Raw genomic sequence first — 17,288 nt, forward strand, 5'->3', positions numbered from 1 at the left:
TCGCTCGTCGCTGTAAACGTAGGACTGCTGGAACGATGATATTGGAGGCGAGTGAGAGGTCCACTAAGTTCCTGCACGAAGTGTGCCAAGTTTCATTAAGACAGCAGGTGTGAAAGTTGTTTCTAACGAATGAAAAAGTAAGGCTGTACAAAGTGCAGATTCCAATATTGGACCCAAAATGTTGTGTTATAGCGGGCTGTGCAAAGTGCAGATTTTCGCACACAGGTGCTTGGACTTGACGGTAACATGACACAGCACTTATTATACAAAAATAAAAGGTGGCATAGGGAAACCAGGTGAAAATTTGGTTTGGGCGGTGTAGCTCAATGGGAACCGGTTTTGACCATGAAAAGGCTGTCAAGAGAATACTACTGGTCGCGGGAGGTGGAGACTTTAGAGGTAGGAAGGGTCTAGTGGACTTTACTTCCAATTGAAACAACTTTACGAAAGGTGGTTCCAAAGCCGAGAAAACGAAGTTGTCGGCCTACAGACGGTTTGGCCGCCAAGGGCTTTTGCGGTCAGCTGTTGTGTAATAACCTGTTGTGCGAGGTGCTGATTTTCGGCCCACAGGTACTTTAACATGACCGTCACTTGGCAGAACACTTATTATAACAAAAATAGTTGGAATAGCGGAACCAGGTGGAAATTTAGTTTGGGCGGCGTAACTAAATGGGAACTGGCTTTGACCGTCAAAGGCCGTCAGAAAATACCACTCATCGTGGGAGGTGCACACTTTACAGGTAAGAAGGGACCAGTGGACGGTACTTCCAGTTCGAACCACTTTGCGATAGGTTGCTCTAAAGCCGAGAAAAAAAAATGTTATCTACAGAACTCGGGGTGTCAGTGTTTCCACATCCAAAAGGAGGCTGATCAAGGAAGAAAGCACACCACATAAACTTCCATACTCAAACGCCGATTCTCCAGTGATGCCGAGTTTCATGGTTGTTTTCTTTAGATTTATATTTGTCACTTTTTTTACCGTTCAAATCTTTCTTCATGAAGTACAGATTGCGTGCCATATTTGTCCGGAAATATTATCGACACGTACGATGGGGACGAAACTTCTTTGGAGGGTATTCCTCCAACGAAATTGGCACTGCATACACGCGAGTGTGGGATGGCATTTCAGTTCGTCCCATCGGCGCTGACACATGTAGGCGTTACTGGTACGAAAACAAACGCAGAGCGCAAAGCGGCAGTGTAGAATATGTCAGCCGTGCCGACACAGTGGCAGACATGATCGGGACACCAAATTTCTCGCGTCGTGCGGCACGGCTCCATCGTTGTAGCTGTCCCACAAAACATCGGCGAGGTGAAAAACTGTGAAACTTTGTCACCACGAGATACGACGCATAACTATTGAAGCACTTAATGACGCAACACAGGCAGCACTTCATGCTGTGAACCCAGCGCAACAGCACCACTCCGACTTCAACGCGTACCAACGTACGCGCCGTGGTTTCGGTTTCGTTTTCTCTGGGGTGCTCACTGCCTACCTTCGGTACCGGCCGCGATGCGGCGCGCCAGTCGCGTCGCACGGAGTGTGTAGTTATGCTGGATCTGTCGCGTGATAAGCCAGCAGGGTTTTTTGGTACGCCCAACGGAGTGTAAAGTCTAGAGATGTGTATATCTAAAACGGGCGCCATGCTGGTGGTGCAAAAAACGTAGATAAGAGACGGAATACCCACGCGGGCGTGTTTTCGCATGCTGGCAGTCGCCTGCTGCACGAGTGACGGAACTTTCCACACACCCCTAATCTTTAAAAATTTTACTTATATCGTGGTTTTCCACAACCTTTAAGACAGTTTCTACATTAAACCATATCTTTGTTACCAATAATTAAAAGTAATATAGTATTATTTTTGTTAATTAACGAACTTATCGTTACGATTACCCGCCTATGATATGTCCCTCCAGGTTGTATAACTTACCTGCGCCGACCGCATCATGTAACTCTCATGTTAGAAGCGTCGAGGGCGCGCCAGAGCCGTTTATCGGGAGAGTTTGGCCATACATTGGTTTGAATAGGCAAGCATCTCGAGGCCAACCACAGGCCTCGAAATAGCCCCTAGCGGTGGTCGTCAGCTCTAAATATGTGACACAACTAACTCAAGCCGTTTTAGCGTCGCTAGAGCGAAAAGGTATAACTCTTGGTGACTGAAAACTTGGCGCATGTGAGGTTTTCGTCACGTCCATATTCAACGGCAGAATGAACGAACGTGGGCTCCAACCCAGGGCCGACTTGCTAGAAACAGCGTCTCAGCTGAAACTGGGGGAAAAAAAGCACTCCTGAAGCCAGCGGACGAGCTGAGCGGGACCCAATCCGCGTCTCGAGACGCTCGCGCGCTCCAGCCTTTGCACTGTTTTCTTTTAGCTAGTCTCAGCTGAGTCGCTGTTCTACCAAGCCAGCCCACAGAAAAGTGTCACCGAGACGGCGAGATTGAACGCTTCTATTTCACGCTTTAAACGTCGTTTGCAATATTGTAACGTCGCGGCCTGCTGATTGGTCGACGCTGTGTCACCCTTTTAGTTTACGCTCTAAACGCGGGAGCAGTATTCGGCGCTGGTGGCAGCCTTTGCTCCACCCATTGGCCAAACTCTCCCAATAAACGGCTCTGGGGCGCGCCGGCGCCGTGCTTACCAGGCGATCTCCCGAAAGTTTTGACTACGCTTTCTTCTGCACACCGCGAGTATCTCTGATATATAATTTGCAATGTGAGATATATTTTTAAAATAGGCTAAATACGAAAAAAGGTGTTCAAATCCCTCAGGGCCCCCATTTCTTCTACAGAAATGGTCGCTGGAGGCGCCGCATCGTCTCGTGCCTCATATGGCGCCATCTGTCGGCGGCCTATACAAGTAGCCTGCCCCGTATGGCTTCGTCTGCGTAATGGTGCCATAGATTACCCGAACCAGGTTCATTAGTTTATATTTTGACCCCATACTTCAATCAGCTAGTCGCATTTCTGTAGTAAATCTCAGCGCGCTACTATGAGAAACCGATATAGAAACCGATATATAACTGGCGGTATAGTTGAAGTCAAAGTACAGCCTGACAGAGCTGATAGGCAAATCAAGCAACAGTACAGACGCAACGCCACAGCTTTCGTGATCATTTTCTTCGTATGCTCTTATTTACTAAATCAATAAAGCGAAATACGTACGCGATGACCATGCAAGGTTTAGTATATGCTCGTCCGTGTGTGTTTGAGCTTTTGGCAGAGCTCTAACTTGTGGTGCTATATTATAGACAAAAACCTGCGAGCCAATTTCTGTCCGTAAATCTTTCTTCGTATCGTGTCATAATACGTAAATATAACGAGATGTTTTTACAAAATGACGAGATAGGCTTTCGTAATATTAACCAAGCGACTGATAAGTAAATAAAAAAAATTACAGTGGTCGTTTTTATCTAAAAAATGAACTATGCATCGCCGAACGCTCATTCTCCGCCCTAATGCAGCGCTAGCATTTCGAACCAAAAGCCAAAGTGTTAAAATTAACCGTTCGTGTTTTTCCGAAAATCTCAATGGGAGGATGGCGGCTGACGCAGCTCTCGAATGCACGGAGTTGATGGCGTCAGTTACCGAAGACCGGCGAATACGAGCGATAGTGCACCCATTACGATGAAAAGAAAAATCCCTTATAACTTTTGACTTGTAACTTTGAGAAATGTTTCTTTCTGAAACTTAGGCATATTGTTCAGACCACTATCGCTACATTTGAGCTGAAAATAGCCGTTCGACAATGCGTAGTTCATTTTTTCGCGCTGAATAAACCAAAACAAAAAACACTAAATATGTGGGAGGACACGCTGTATATTCCAAAGGCCCAAATATGCAGATTAATAACGCGTACTGACCAAATGGAATGGTGGTTAGAAAGCTTAATCTAAATCTGCTATAACCGCCCATCGCCGCTGACAGATTTTATGTGCTAAAGGGTATTAGAGAGGTTTCGTGGACCGCGTTTTTCTCTCCGCTAAGCCCTCCGCAACGAAGAAGCTCTTAGTGCGCCTGTGCGCCGATGTCCTTGACTCTAGAGTTCCGGGTATCGTAGCGGGTTGCGGAGGGTCTCGCGGGACGGTAAAAACAGTCTACGAAAACTATACCTATTAAACTCTAAGAGAAGCTTTGTCCAGATTGGTAGGTATACACGGCCACCTGTTTGACCAGCAGAGGGCTTGTGAACTCGATCAGTGTCTCATATGTCTCGATTGAGTCTGGGGCGCATGTTGGACTCGACTGCCTGGTCTCGGGTTGAATTGGTGCTTTATTAATTTAACACGTGTCCAAACGCTGACGTAGTATTCGGCCACTTCCACCCAACGCCGCGCCAAAAACGAGCGAGCAATTTATCATAAATTGTTCTCCTACTGTTGTCTTTTTCTTTGACTTGAAAGTTTCTCAATTTTACGCAACAGCATCAGATGTTACATTATGATTAGTCAGAATCACCTCGCCTGCACACTCACCTTCATTTTTGTTAAGCATTATGTTTACTGCTCCCACAGCTGAAGTGAAATACTAGCTAAGTCGTGACTGCTTGCTCTCCTGCTCAATAATGGGATTGTAGCATTAACCAGGGAGTACGTACTGTCTCCCTAACGCATAAAAGCGGCAGCTCCCGTTGCGTTTTGGCACTTTTGGTGCAATAATAAGATCATCTCCCCACGGCCCCAACACTACCAGGAACCTTTTGTTCTGAAAGCACTAAGCCATGTCGTCGTTCGTTGCATGTCATGTAAGGTCACTCCTCGACACGTTTTACCGTATTTGGAAGCCTGCTAAGTTCACGCAACGCGGTGCAGCTTTATAATAAAACTTCACAGGGGGAGTCCCATAAATAGTTTAATGTCTCAGAGTAACTGTTTTCCAACTACTAGTTGGGCAACAGTTACTAACAAAAACTTATACTCGCATTGCCAATGACAGGGCATGTCAGTACAGCCGTCATCTGACGTTAAGTGACGTTGTCGGATGTAACACGACGTGACGCGACGTTATGCAACGTTACGGGACACTGAATTCGTGTAATCTCACGCAATGTAACGTGTTATGAGATCATTTAACGCATCATGACATCTCCTAACGTAACGTCATATGGCACCATGACTAGGCTCTGTGATTTCACGTGACGGTAAAATTACTCAATCACACGCTACAGAATAATGGCATTTTTTGATTATTGTATTTTCGTTCAGTTCGCAGTGCTCGAATATTGTTTGATGGATTGTGAGGGGTCTTCCAATTGGGAATATGCTCCTGACCAAAGACTATGCAACGTGAGTGTTTCTTTTTTACATATTTATGATTTCTATGATACACTTGCAATGCAACAAGGGAAAAATAAATCTCGAACAAATTAAATAAATAGTGACTAATATAGTTTTACATGCAAGACCCGGCTGGAAATTTACCACAAATAGGTTGAAGCAGGTGCATAAAAATAAAGGCTCCCATTTCAATTCAAATGTTTTCAAATTTAGGACATCATATATCGCGAAAACAATGAAGGGAAGAGATAACGTAACTTCGACTTCGGTCCCGTTCCATCTTTTGTCTTATCAAATGTTCCGATGATCCAGAAAAGCAAAATATGTTCCTTCTTATTTGAACAATATGTTTATCCTCCAATTCTTGTTCTGCTTATTATGCCCACAAAGAGCTCTCGACCATATGAAGGTTCAAGCAAGCCTCTTTTAAATGTTACTAAAGAAGAAAGCAAATATAAATAGGTGTTATCGCGAAAAAGAGAAGCTGTATAAGCACGTCAATGAAGACGCAACATCGTCCTAACACAAAGAAAAGGCTGTGTTCCCACTGTGCTCTGCCGCGGACTACGCTGAAATGCAGCAGTACTTCAACATAGTCAGTATCTACCACATCACCCTGTAGCTTTAGCATTAGTTTCAACGTAGTCTGCAGCTATCGCAGATCTCTTATAGCATAAAAAATAAAGCTAATACTCTTTTTTAAGACGCCTTCCAAACTGTCATCGGTTGCAACGAAGGCACGCAACACGACGCTGATCTTTATCTAGAATGAAGGACCGAGTTACTCCAACAAAGTTCCACACCTTTATGCGAAACTCAAGTTTTGAATAAAGAAAAACAAGTGCACGATACAGGTTCATAATACCGACATTATAAAAAATGTTTCCCGGCATTCAGTTCATGATATTTAGCTCTTAAAATAAATTTTGAGAACCATATCGGAAGAGTCGTACTGCAAGGAATAACTTATGTCGGTCTCCCGATCGCTTGATAAGGTTTACTCTAAAATCTTAATATTTACCTCGTCATTAAATATCGTAATTGTTGACTATTGAGTTGTTTAAAATAAAACGCAGGGGACGCTTAAGCTTCCTTAAGAGTGAAACGGGATAGCATAATCGGGCTGTCCGCGTCGCCTTCTCGTCCGCTTCTCATGCTCTTCCTGCCAGTGAGCAGGAAGTGCGGCGGACATAGCCTAGTCCGTAGCCTGTCTGGCCAACACCACCTAGAATAATCAGCCTCCGAATCGCCTCCTCTTCCTTCATAAATTTTCATCAAAGTCGGATCGCGCAAACTCGACTGTTGGACCCGAGTCCGACCTACGACGCGCTGATTGAACACGAGCCCCGGCCGAACACTGATGCAGCACTCTTGCCCAATCTCAGGCCTCCATCGATCTGACAGTGATGACGGTGCGGAGGCCTTCTGCTTATATAAATGGTGTTTGTATGGCTCGCAGGTGACAGGTCTGAAGTTCAAATTCCCCCTAAAAAAACTTCAAGAAATTTCTTTAAGACAAATTAATTACTTTATAAAGTGAAATCTTTTTAGACATGTGGCGACCTTTAATCTGCATTACATGCAATGTTTTTAGCACTTTCATTCCACGCGTGACGTCACGCTTCACGGGAGCGTTGGTTTGTTATAAATTTCCGCGCGAGGTCATGCGGCTGTGACGTCATGCCCCTATCGACCAATCGGGATTTTCCCGTCACAATACCGCCGACACCGACGCCGGCGTTTCTGCGACACGAGCTCCTTAACGCTATATCATTAAAAATGAGAGTGAGAGTGTATAGGACCTTTGCAAAGATCGCCTTGTGCGCGCTGCCATCTTTGTCTGCTAGGCTGTGGAACGCCTTCTGGACATGCGCTGTAGGTCCACTGCGCGGCATATAAGCGGCTGTGCATGCTTCCATAGCTTAGTGACTCAGCATTTTTCGCCAGGCTTATAAGTGATCCAAAGGTCTATAGACCAACATGCAGCTTACAAACAGCTTACAAAAAAGAATCTCGAGAAGTGAAGCGCGTGCGCACACGCCGCGCAGACAGCAGCGCCACCCCAGCGGCTGACGCCAGAGCCGCGTGTTATACATTTACATTACAAGTTACATTAACAGGCAAGTAGACACCACGCAAAGCGAAGTGCTGCAAGTACTTGCAAACCTTGGTCAATTACACAGCAGTTCGATGAGCATTTACGTTTTAGATTATTATTTTCCATTTTCATCGCTGGAGGCTAGGATTTCGGACACTTATTCTATAGGGGAGCTTTAGCACTAGGAGACCTATCCGCCTGTGCCTGCTCGCCTAGCTGCGCGAAGCAGAAAATAACCGTTTTTGAACGACGCTTTTACGTGGAGCCTGTCAACTGATAGATCTAAAAACATTGCTCCAACAGGCCTCGCCTCCATCTTTTCTGTAACCACCTACCCACGTTTGAAGCAGCATCTGTTATTTTCGGTCGCATATGGTCCCCGAGCCGGTTGAACAATTATTTAACTGCCCGAATAGGCAAATATAAGAATAGTTTCAAATATTTTCAGCACTTCACAAAAATAATTTCTATCTTTTTGTTTTTTAATTTTATAACGTTTGAGTAGAACGAGACATTCTGTTAACCTCCAGACTCTCGCATTGCTTCCAAGGATGTCGGGCATTATGCATGCTTTAGAGATTCTCAAGCTTAATACATCTTCCTATTTTTGTTAGCCTGTCGTGATCTTGCAGATTTCAGCTCTTTCTGTAATGTGTGGACTACTGCAATCATATGGAGTGTATGCAATTATTCGTTAACAATTATTTTAGTCTTGATATGAACAGGTTTTATTCCTTATTCCCCCCTGACTTGAGACAGACAGCCTCAACATTTATACCCCACGCGGTGCCCTTCACAGCAAACTGACCGCCGACTACTGAATGTTAACATTCTTGTGTTTAACTTGAGTAATAAACCAGCTGCTATCTACGCGAGTTAGAGTAAACCGATACGAGAAATAACTGGGGAGACACGGAGATGTACCACGTTACGTGTAAAGCGGTGCTTACGTCTTCATGTTGCGTTGTTTATGATGGAACAGCTAATAATTTGTTTTTTCGGTAAGCGGCTATTGTGTTTTGTGCTCCGCTGGACGAACGACTTTCTATTGCCTGGCTATTGGCTGACGCTTCGAATAAAGATTTCTCTTCTCCCTCCCCGTTTAACACCAAGCAATAAACAGCGATAAGATATGTACTATATAATTATTCAACAATTATAAATGCAAGGTGACTTCTAAATGAATTAACTAATTCATCTCATTTCCTCAAGTTCATTTGCATGCTTAGATATTTGTTAGACGCTTTTAAAACCTAATATTTATGATGCTGTGCACTATTACACTCCCTTCCTTTTCCTAAACCTATATTCTTGTCACACTTGTTTTACATAATATTTGCTAAGGTTGCTGAATTTGGAACAGAAGAAAACGTAAAGTTTACTGGAAAGTGTGTGACTGGAAGTTGCGAATCTCCCGGTGAGTGCTTCGATGTGCCATTTATTTACAAATTAAAAATAAATAATACCAATCCTTCGCTGCTCATCAAACAGTTTTTTTTAAGATTAACATATTTGTTAGAAAAAAGCTGTGAAAGCTGCAATATGGGGCATGTGAAGGTGGGTTGTACGGCCTGGGGGACAGGGTATAGGGGCCTAATCATAACGATCAGTAGTTGTTTAATGAAGTAAAATTTGTTAATGAACTTTTTAATTATTGAAAATAGAGATATGGTTCCAATTAGAAGCTTGCTGAGCGTCATCAAAATACACTAAATTAAAATTTTTTAGAAAGACTTCTGAGCGCGTAAGAAGCGCCTTAGCACTCTAAATTTCCCGCACGTTCAGCAGGAGCAAGGCTACGGGTGCGATAAGGCGCCCCCGCAATTTTTCCGTCTCTTATCATAGCCCTAGCGTCGTACCTTTTGCACGGGTGGTAGATTTAGCGCACTACTACGCTTCCCACGCGCTGAAAGCATTTATAAAAAAATTACTGATTTAGGGGTATTTGATTACGCTCAGAAAGTTTCTAATTGGAACCATCTGTCAATTTTCACAAATTAAAAACTTAATTAACAAATTTTATTCGACTGATCGCAACGATTACCTTCTATATTTCGTCCCTTTTGGCAGTATAATTTACCTTCACAAAACAGCATTAGTGTTGATATCAGGACTTCTTCTAAGCTAATATGTTAAACTTAAAAAGAAGACACCCTGTATAGCACTATTACCTCCTAAACTAATCATGCAGTGTGAAAACGCAGCGATGCTGTTTTGTTTTTTTTTAACGTGATTAGTTTAGTTGGTTATAGCAAACCCACAAAGACAACCTGAGCCGCGACTGTGCACTTTTGGAGCCGCTTTATTAACTTCATCTGAATGTAGCATCACCTGCAGGTCGCACCTAAAGTAAAAAAAGTTGTGTGGACTTCCAATTTGGAAATCTCTATCTAGTTTTAAGCTTTGTTCTGAAGTTAATTAGCTTAATTATTTAGAAATACGTATTTGATAGGCTTAAGTCTCTGAACAAACTCGTGGAAATATTGTGAATTATTCAAAGATGTTCACGAAGTTTAATAGGGCCAGCCCGCTTACTTACTGGCCATGTACGTGGACAGCCCAAACGAGCAATTTATGTGGAATGCAAAGTTAATACAAGACGGCGATATATGTATGCCCCACTTTTGATCTGTTAGATTTTATATAAGATATATATGTATAGGAACGATATTTAGTAAATATTATGAATTGAAATGCAGTTTCTCACATCGGTAATCGTAATTTTAGCGAATTGATTTAACTTGCGCGAACACGTTTGCACTCGATTTTGAAAACGATGTTGTTACGTACACATAAGATGTTCTCTATTCATTATTTTAACCCTCTAACTATTTTTTTTAACGAGAAAGTGTGCTACACTTATTTTCAGGCATTTTCCTTCATCTATTCGCTGATCTTGTTGCTTTATATAGGGTGGCCAGAGAGTTTTCTACGTTGTAAAACGAACAGCAAATATCGGCGCCTGCACATGGGAGAGTCGAAGTTTCACGGAATGTGCTGTTGGGTGATGAATTTTACATTGGGAAATTTCAAGGCGTAGTTCTCTTCTTTAAAGAATGAGACAACCTCGCGAAAGTCAAAGGCGGTTGTTTTCTCAGACAACCGAACTAGCAATAAATGCAACTTGTGGAGCCGTTTCTCGAGCTGCTACAGACAACAAAATAAGTCGTCGCCACAAGTTAAACTCATCGCTAACTCACTCTCCCTTAAACACGTACGCCATAGTGTTTGGCAAGTTTGTTGATCTCACCTTCAAAAACGACAGCTTTAAAAAAATAGCTCAGTTCAATCAGCGGAGTATGACCTCCATGAAAGAATCTCAATCAAAGCACCGCAGCAACACAACACCAAATTTAGTGGAAGATAACTACGCCCTGAAATTTCCTCAGTACAATATTGCACCTAAATGTATATTTGGTAAAAGCATAAGCTTGATATGTGCAGCCGCCGAATTTTCCGTTCGGTTTACGGCGTAGAAAAAACTGTTTTCCCTAGTTTCCTTTTGGAATCACGCATTCCTCTGTTGTTAAAAAAATTCGAGACAGCCCATTTAAAGTTTTATAAACCATGTTCAAAGGAACGTTTCCAATTATAATTTCATATATCGTCGCGACGAAAGACAAGCAAGAATATCCTGCGTGCTCCGGTTACAGAACAATGGATATCCAAGGCGAGGTATGATGACTGGCTTTTAACACGCTGGATACTGCACGTACGCACGCTACATTGGTAAACACTCCCACCGGTACCGATTTTGCTACGTTGACGCGACTCATATTTTTATAGATTTTGTGGAAACTATACTCTCGACTCTTGCTATGCATTATTTTACTTTAAGGCATTTTTACACGGGATGTGTTATACCAGGATGTGTTATATAAGTCACAGAACGGGTAAATCACTGGAAGCGTTATATATATCAGAAACTGTTCAAGATACTGATACCTCAGTATCTTGACTTGTTTGTGATTTCGTCCAAGTCAAGAAATAAATGAATTAATATTTGGCTCTGTTAATATGGTTTAATGTTCATTTACGCGCAAGCAAATTTCTTTCCACTTCCAATATTGCATCAAGCGAAACAAACGGATGTTGTCGCAGAATAATGTGCACAGAATACAATATGCATTGGAGGAATGAAACATATCGCATTCGTGGGATAGAAAATGGGGCTCGTTGGTACGAATTCAATGTAGGAAGACAGCTCGAATAGATACGGTGGACGAATGTATCGTGGAAAGCAGAGCTTAGTACCGTCAGCCTTTTCACATTGTCACCCAACACCGCGGCAACCTCCTATCGTGTTGGGGTGATGTTTTACAATAACCAACGTTATCCTGTTTAAAGAAATAAATCTGAAATATTATCGCAGTTTCTTCAGGTAGTTCATCCCAAGTGCTCATCTCTATTAGCGGCCTCATAGACGAAGACAAACCCGCTTCCCTCAAATACCGGAACGTTATTTGAAACATCAACATCAGTATAGTTATACTGATGTTTTGGTGTGTCAGTATAGTTATACTGACACACCAAAAATAGAAAATTCCCGGTGCTTCAAGCTGATATGTTGGAAGCATACGCTATGAGCGGGATGCAAGCGTTTATACAGTTAATGACATCTTAACAAACGCAGATCATCCTCTTTTATGACCAGGCTTTGTCTTCGTGATTCTTTTGTTGGCATTCTAATCAACTAATGAAATAATCTAATTGGCTGCGGAACAATTATAAGATGGTCGGAACTCCCTACACCCTGTCATCCTGAGGCCATCAGTAACGAGAGCTCAAATATTGTGGGGTCTTCCCGCCAAATAATTTTTTAACAAAAAAAAAAGTGCAAGGCACATTGTGATATCTTTCTTAGTATACGAATTTCACGAATGACAAAATATGGTTCTGATTAAACTATTAATTTTATCTCAAATCCTTAGACCTCGTGAAACAGTGTTTTGCACCTATTCAGACAGCCTCTGGTATAAACAACCTGAAAGGTCCCTTTTGTAAATCATCTTTTTTTTTAATGACAGCCAAAAGCTTTTTACAGCGGAGCTGTTAAGGGCTAGTTTCCCCAGTATCCTGTCCGGCAGCAAATAAATGATGCCACAAAACTATGGATAGCTACCGCCATCTATCAGTGACGCTCACTGATTGCGTCAACCTTTCCACCTTTTCCACTCTGCCTTACCGACTTGCGGCCGGCCATTACTTCATTCCCACCATAGTACAGCTTCGTTGGTCTTCCTTCTTCACCAGAGTGGAAAGGCCTAAAGTTTTTTTTCGTCAATTAGGGCTCTCATATCATCCCTAAATTCTTCACGCATGACAATTCTCAGGTGCCATACGACGGCATTTTAAAGCGTAGCTCTTAGGCGCCCGTTACGGGCTTGAGCGGTGTCGCTGTCGCCGTTGGCGTAACCGCTCGTTGCATTATGGGACGTTTCTTATAATGACGCTACACGTGACGTCACGTGCAACATCACGACGGTCACGAGTGACGTCGCCAGGGTCACTAGGGTCACGAGTGATGTCACGAGTAACGTCCCGAAGGTCACTCGTGAAGGTCACGACAAAAGTAACGACCTTCACAGTGAAGGTCACGTGAAGGTCACTACCTTCACGAGCGACGTCACGAGTGTCACGAGGGAGGGAGGGGGAGGAGGGGGATGAGGAGAATGAGAGGAGGATGGAGGAGGGGGAGGGGGGGTGAAGGAAGAGGGGTACGGAGGAGTGGTAGGGCCATTCCCTCCTCGCCGTTCCCTCCCCTCCTCTTCCTCAAGAGCCGCACTCTAATCCGGCATTACAGGGAATTGTTAACGTTTTTATTTTCATCGTCATTTTCCATATTTCCTGCCATTAAACATTTAAGCTATGAACCGTCCGAACCTTGATAAGATTTCACCATTCAAAACCTTTACTGCAGAAAAAGTCCTTCATAAAATTGTTAAACATATAATAAAAGTATCTCTAGGAAATGACTCGTCAAAATTGCACGTCACTCAAAATGATGCCTAAACTGGAAATACCGACACCGAAAAAATTAAAGTACAGGCAGTTTTTTTTTAACTTGAGGTATAGGAACAATATAGAGTTCACGATTATACATGATACTTAATCTTAGGTACCTTAGAACCTTGCTGCGTGAGATTTTGCCTTGTTTGAACTTACGTAATGCCTGTTTTCGGCGATTACTTTATAAAGAAAACACGAGAAATGTGATCGGAATAAAAGGAGTAAGTATATAAATAAATATACGTGGTATTTAAACAATTGGAAATAATAAACACGAAAACGGGACGGATCTGTTTAATATTTTCGGTTGTTTAAGTATATTTACCAACGCGCTCGCCTTTAATGTTAATACGTGGTATATTTTTGTTTTATTTCTTCACAATTACACTGCATCATACGTTGATTTTCATTTTACCACATTTTCTAGGAAATAGCAACGGTGTGCCGCCAAGTTTGCTTTAGTTCTGAGGATGAAGTAAGCGATACGAATCTACCAAACGGACAGAAATGTGTGGTGAGTACTTCGGTTCAACATAACTACGTAAAACATCAAGGTGTTTCGCCTGGCCGCTAAGTTTTTACATTGTTTACGATTATCCTTTTGTAACACGCGTCCAGTAGCGGACACAGGTTGAGTTCTGAGCCAGTTTTAATGGGATCTACGCTTAAAAAAAAATAAACCTGTCTCTCTGCGCTGCTTCGTTATACGCTTCGTCTATATGTAAAGGCACTGGTTGTTCTGTATGAAGACTATATTCCGATGAATAAGTCCCGACGAACGCTATGGCGGATGACTAAGCATAAAATGTTCATATAGCTTCATTCAGCACAAACCGTCATACTCAGCCCGTCGCCGCTTCTGTTTTGTTATCTCCTCTTCAGCCCGCCCCTTCGCTCTGCAAAGCATTATGAAGACTGTGGCACCTCTAGTGAACGCCTCCCCGCGCAACCTGTCTGGGTCGCGGAATAAGGAGACGAGAACGGCACGTAATAGTTATCGCTTGACAAGTCTCCGGTCCAGCACAGTGGTAGAGTGTTAGTCTCAAACTTTCTTTGGAATTCCATGTTTGAATGTTACACTCTCACGCGTGGAACATCTGGTTCGTGTTACAAATAACATCTTAAAGGGGGAAGTTGCTCTAAAAATACTTTCGTTTCTTAAATTCAGGCGTCCCGTTATAAATTATAAATAATATCTTATCACACAGGTATGTTAAGCTGCTTTGTTTCCGGCATATTTTCAAGTGGTTCATGGTTTTTGGTCACTGACAAAATGAGAACGCAACACATTTCTTTTGAACGCCCGGGCTCCAGCGTACGCTCCGTGCCCTCCGCCATGCTTGGCTGCACGCGGGAGCTCGAGAGTAAAAAGCTCGCGCTGACGGCGGGACAACTGAAGTGCTTCCCTTCCATTTTAACCTCGTCACTAATAGACCGATCTCACCAGCTGGTTTGACTACGCCGCCGCTGCCGCAATGCATCGAGGGAACTAGTCTTTCTGCATGTGCGACAACCTCGCTCGAGATCCGCGCGTGAGGAGCACGAGACATCACAAACTCTCTCGTGCACTGCCGTCTGCCTCCTGTTACACCGTACTCCTGTGAACTAAAGTTATGGCGGCGTCACGCATGCGCTAAACGCTTGGTGAGATCGGTCTATTGTGCGCCGAGAAACTGGAGGAAAGGAGGAGAAGCGAGAGCGCTCGTATGGTGGCTTTAAAAAGGTACGGAAACGAAATGTTTTCCATTTCTTTCTTTCTTTAGATGTGGTTTATGTTGGGCCGGCAGCTCGGAAACACTGGCCTAGACTACTGCTTCTGGGCTGGAGCCAGGGAATTCAAGAAACTAATCTTAAAACGAATGAAAATATTTCAAAATTGCGTCTGGAGGCTATCTGTGAAGCTCCGATGAAATGCCGCGACGTCATGAGCTCCCCAGAATTCTGGGGAGCTCATGACGTCGCGGCATTTGTGCTGCGAACTGGCGCTGCTTAAGCAGCGCCAGTTCGCAGCAGTATGGCTCGCTCGTGCAGTTACTTAGTCCTGAATGTGACATGGCCGAGGACGCTAACGGGCTTATACTGCATTCAGCGATAAGCTGAGATTACAGCTAAAGCTACAAGCGCGAGCTAGCCCGTGCTCCTGGCTTTGAGACATGCGTTTCTAGCGCGAGCGCTCGTTTTGCGGAATAACGCTTCAAGGCAACGACCTCGAGCTCTCGCCCTCGTTTATTGCCACGAGAGCCGTGTATACAAAAAGTTTGGTCAATGGGAGGCGCGGGGAAAGCCAAGGAGTGCACCAGACGCAGAAAGTCGGCTTGACATGCTCCCTTGACCCAGCAGAAGCCTAAAAGAGTGCCCTAGCGGTGGTAGCGAGAAACTGTTGTGGTCAAAGGTGCATGTTAGTATATGGTTTTAATACGCGCGTAAGAGTGAAGTGTAGTAACCCTTTATGATTGAAAATAGGGTGCACGTGATGTTTCGATCATGATCATGCAGAAAGATGTAAGAAACGAATGCGCCGCTCAACTCTGTTTTGCTCGGAAAGAGTGTGACCGCTCGGACAGCAGATTCCCGTCCCTCGGCGCTTGGTGTACGGATTATGTCGGTCGTTTCGCTAGTCACACTCTTACACCGTGATTTTGGATGACCACGATTGAAACATCACGTGCACTATATTTTTAGTCACCGAGAGTTACTCCGACGCACTTATCAAGTTTGTTTCTCGCGACCACCACCAGGGTATTATTTCCGGCTTCTGGTTGGCCAAATTCGACTTTGTGAAGACGCCCTGGAACAGGCCCAGCCCGCTTTCGGCCAATGGCGCCTCCTCATTTGTCTCCTATACTTCCCAACGAATGGCCAAACTCTCTATACGGAGTATTCATTGGCGGCCATATCCGTGTGCGCGACTGCTGAGCGCGTGCTGATGGCGGGCTTCCAGAGTTCTTTTGCAACGTGCATTCCACACCATCAAGATTGCCGGTCTTAGCAACCTCTTAATGTGAGTTCGTTCTGAGCATGCGCTCTAAACGGCACCCACAAATATGGCGTCCAGTGAATACTCCTTATATATACGGCTCTGATTACTACTAAGCGAGATTGCCACGCGTTGAGGCCATTAAGCAGCAAGGCTCGAAACCACAGTACATTTGACCGTGCATGAACTATTGACGTCACGAGCTCGATACGGATTGTGCTTCTCGCTGCACGACTTTATAGCGAGGGGCGGAGAGCTTGCGCTGACGTCATTTCGTTTTCGTATTCCTTTTAAGTAAAGGTGCTGAGCAAAAAATAAAATGCATGCCACTTAGGACATGTTCATGACGCTGATTGCACCGGTACCGTGCGGCGCCGTCGCGCGGTGCACGACAGCACTACGTGTAGAAGTGCGTCTTTCATGGTTGGAAAAACTTTATTGAGATAGGGTCTGTGTGTGGTTAAGCCTCGTGGTCGGGTCCCCTAGTCCAGGTCCCCGCAGGCTTGAGCCACCCACCTAGCTTGATCGAGCAGCGCGAGCTGCGGATCGGGCTGTGAGGCGAGCATTGCGGCATCTCAAGAGGATTGAGATGAATTAGGAATGGGTCAGATCCCCAATCTGACCGGTGTGGGTAGGCCCAGGTGAAATGGTAAAGAGTGGGTTCGGGGGAGTGACAGGCCCGGGCATTCGCACCGGAATCTGTTGGGGAAGAAGTGGTGGAGGGGGAGGAAGTTAGGAAATGAGAGTGGACTTTCCTCCAGCCAGTCGCGTCTTGTCTGGTAAGGGATTTGTGGGGAGAGGGGTGTGGTGGTATTTACAAGAAAAAACGGGTTACAGAAATCAGCCCGGTTGGAACACGGCTGCATGCTGTCGCTTGTGTATAGTCAGTCAGTCAAGCACTTCACTTGATAGTCTCGCGCGCACGCTGC

The 17,288-nt window shown here is 44.2% G+C and overlaps 1 protein-coding gene across 1 annotated transcript in view; it reads left to right on the forward strand.

The window, feature by feature from the left end:
- Nucleotides 1-17,288, forward strand: part of LOC121835952 — a 93,628-nt gene that overhangs the window by 33,677 nt on the left and 42,663 nt on the right. The window contains exons 3-6 of the mRNA XM_042290533.1: nucleotides 5,204-5,284; nucleotides 8,718-8,790; nucleotides 10,993-11,048; nucleotides 13,810-13,896. Coding sequence (XP_042146467.1) covers nucleotides 5,204-5,284; nucleotides 8,718-8,790; nucleotides 10,993-11,048; nucleotides 13,810-13,896 — 297 coding nt within the window. The remainder of the gene's footprint in view (nucleotides 1-5,203; nucleotides 5,285-8,717; nucleotides 8,791-10,992; nucleotides 11,049-13,809; nucleotides 13,897-17,288) is intronic.

Source organism: Ixodes scapularis, unplaced genomic scaffold (genome assembly GCF_016920785.2).
Source record: "Ixodes scapularis isolate PalLabHiFi unplaced genomic scaffold, ASM1692078v2 PGA_scaffold1__304_contigs__length_218370807, whole genome shotgun sequence".
Taxonomy (NCBI): domain Eukaryota; kingdom Metazoa; phylum Arthropoda; class Arachnida; order Ixodida; family Ixodidae; genus Ixodes; species Ixodes scapularis.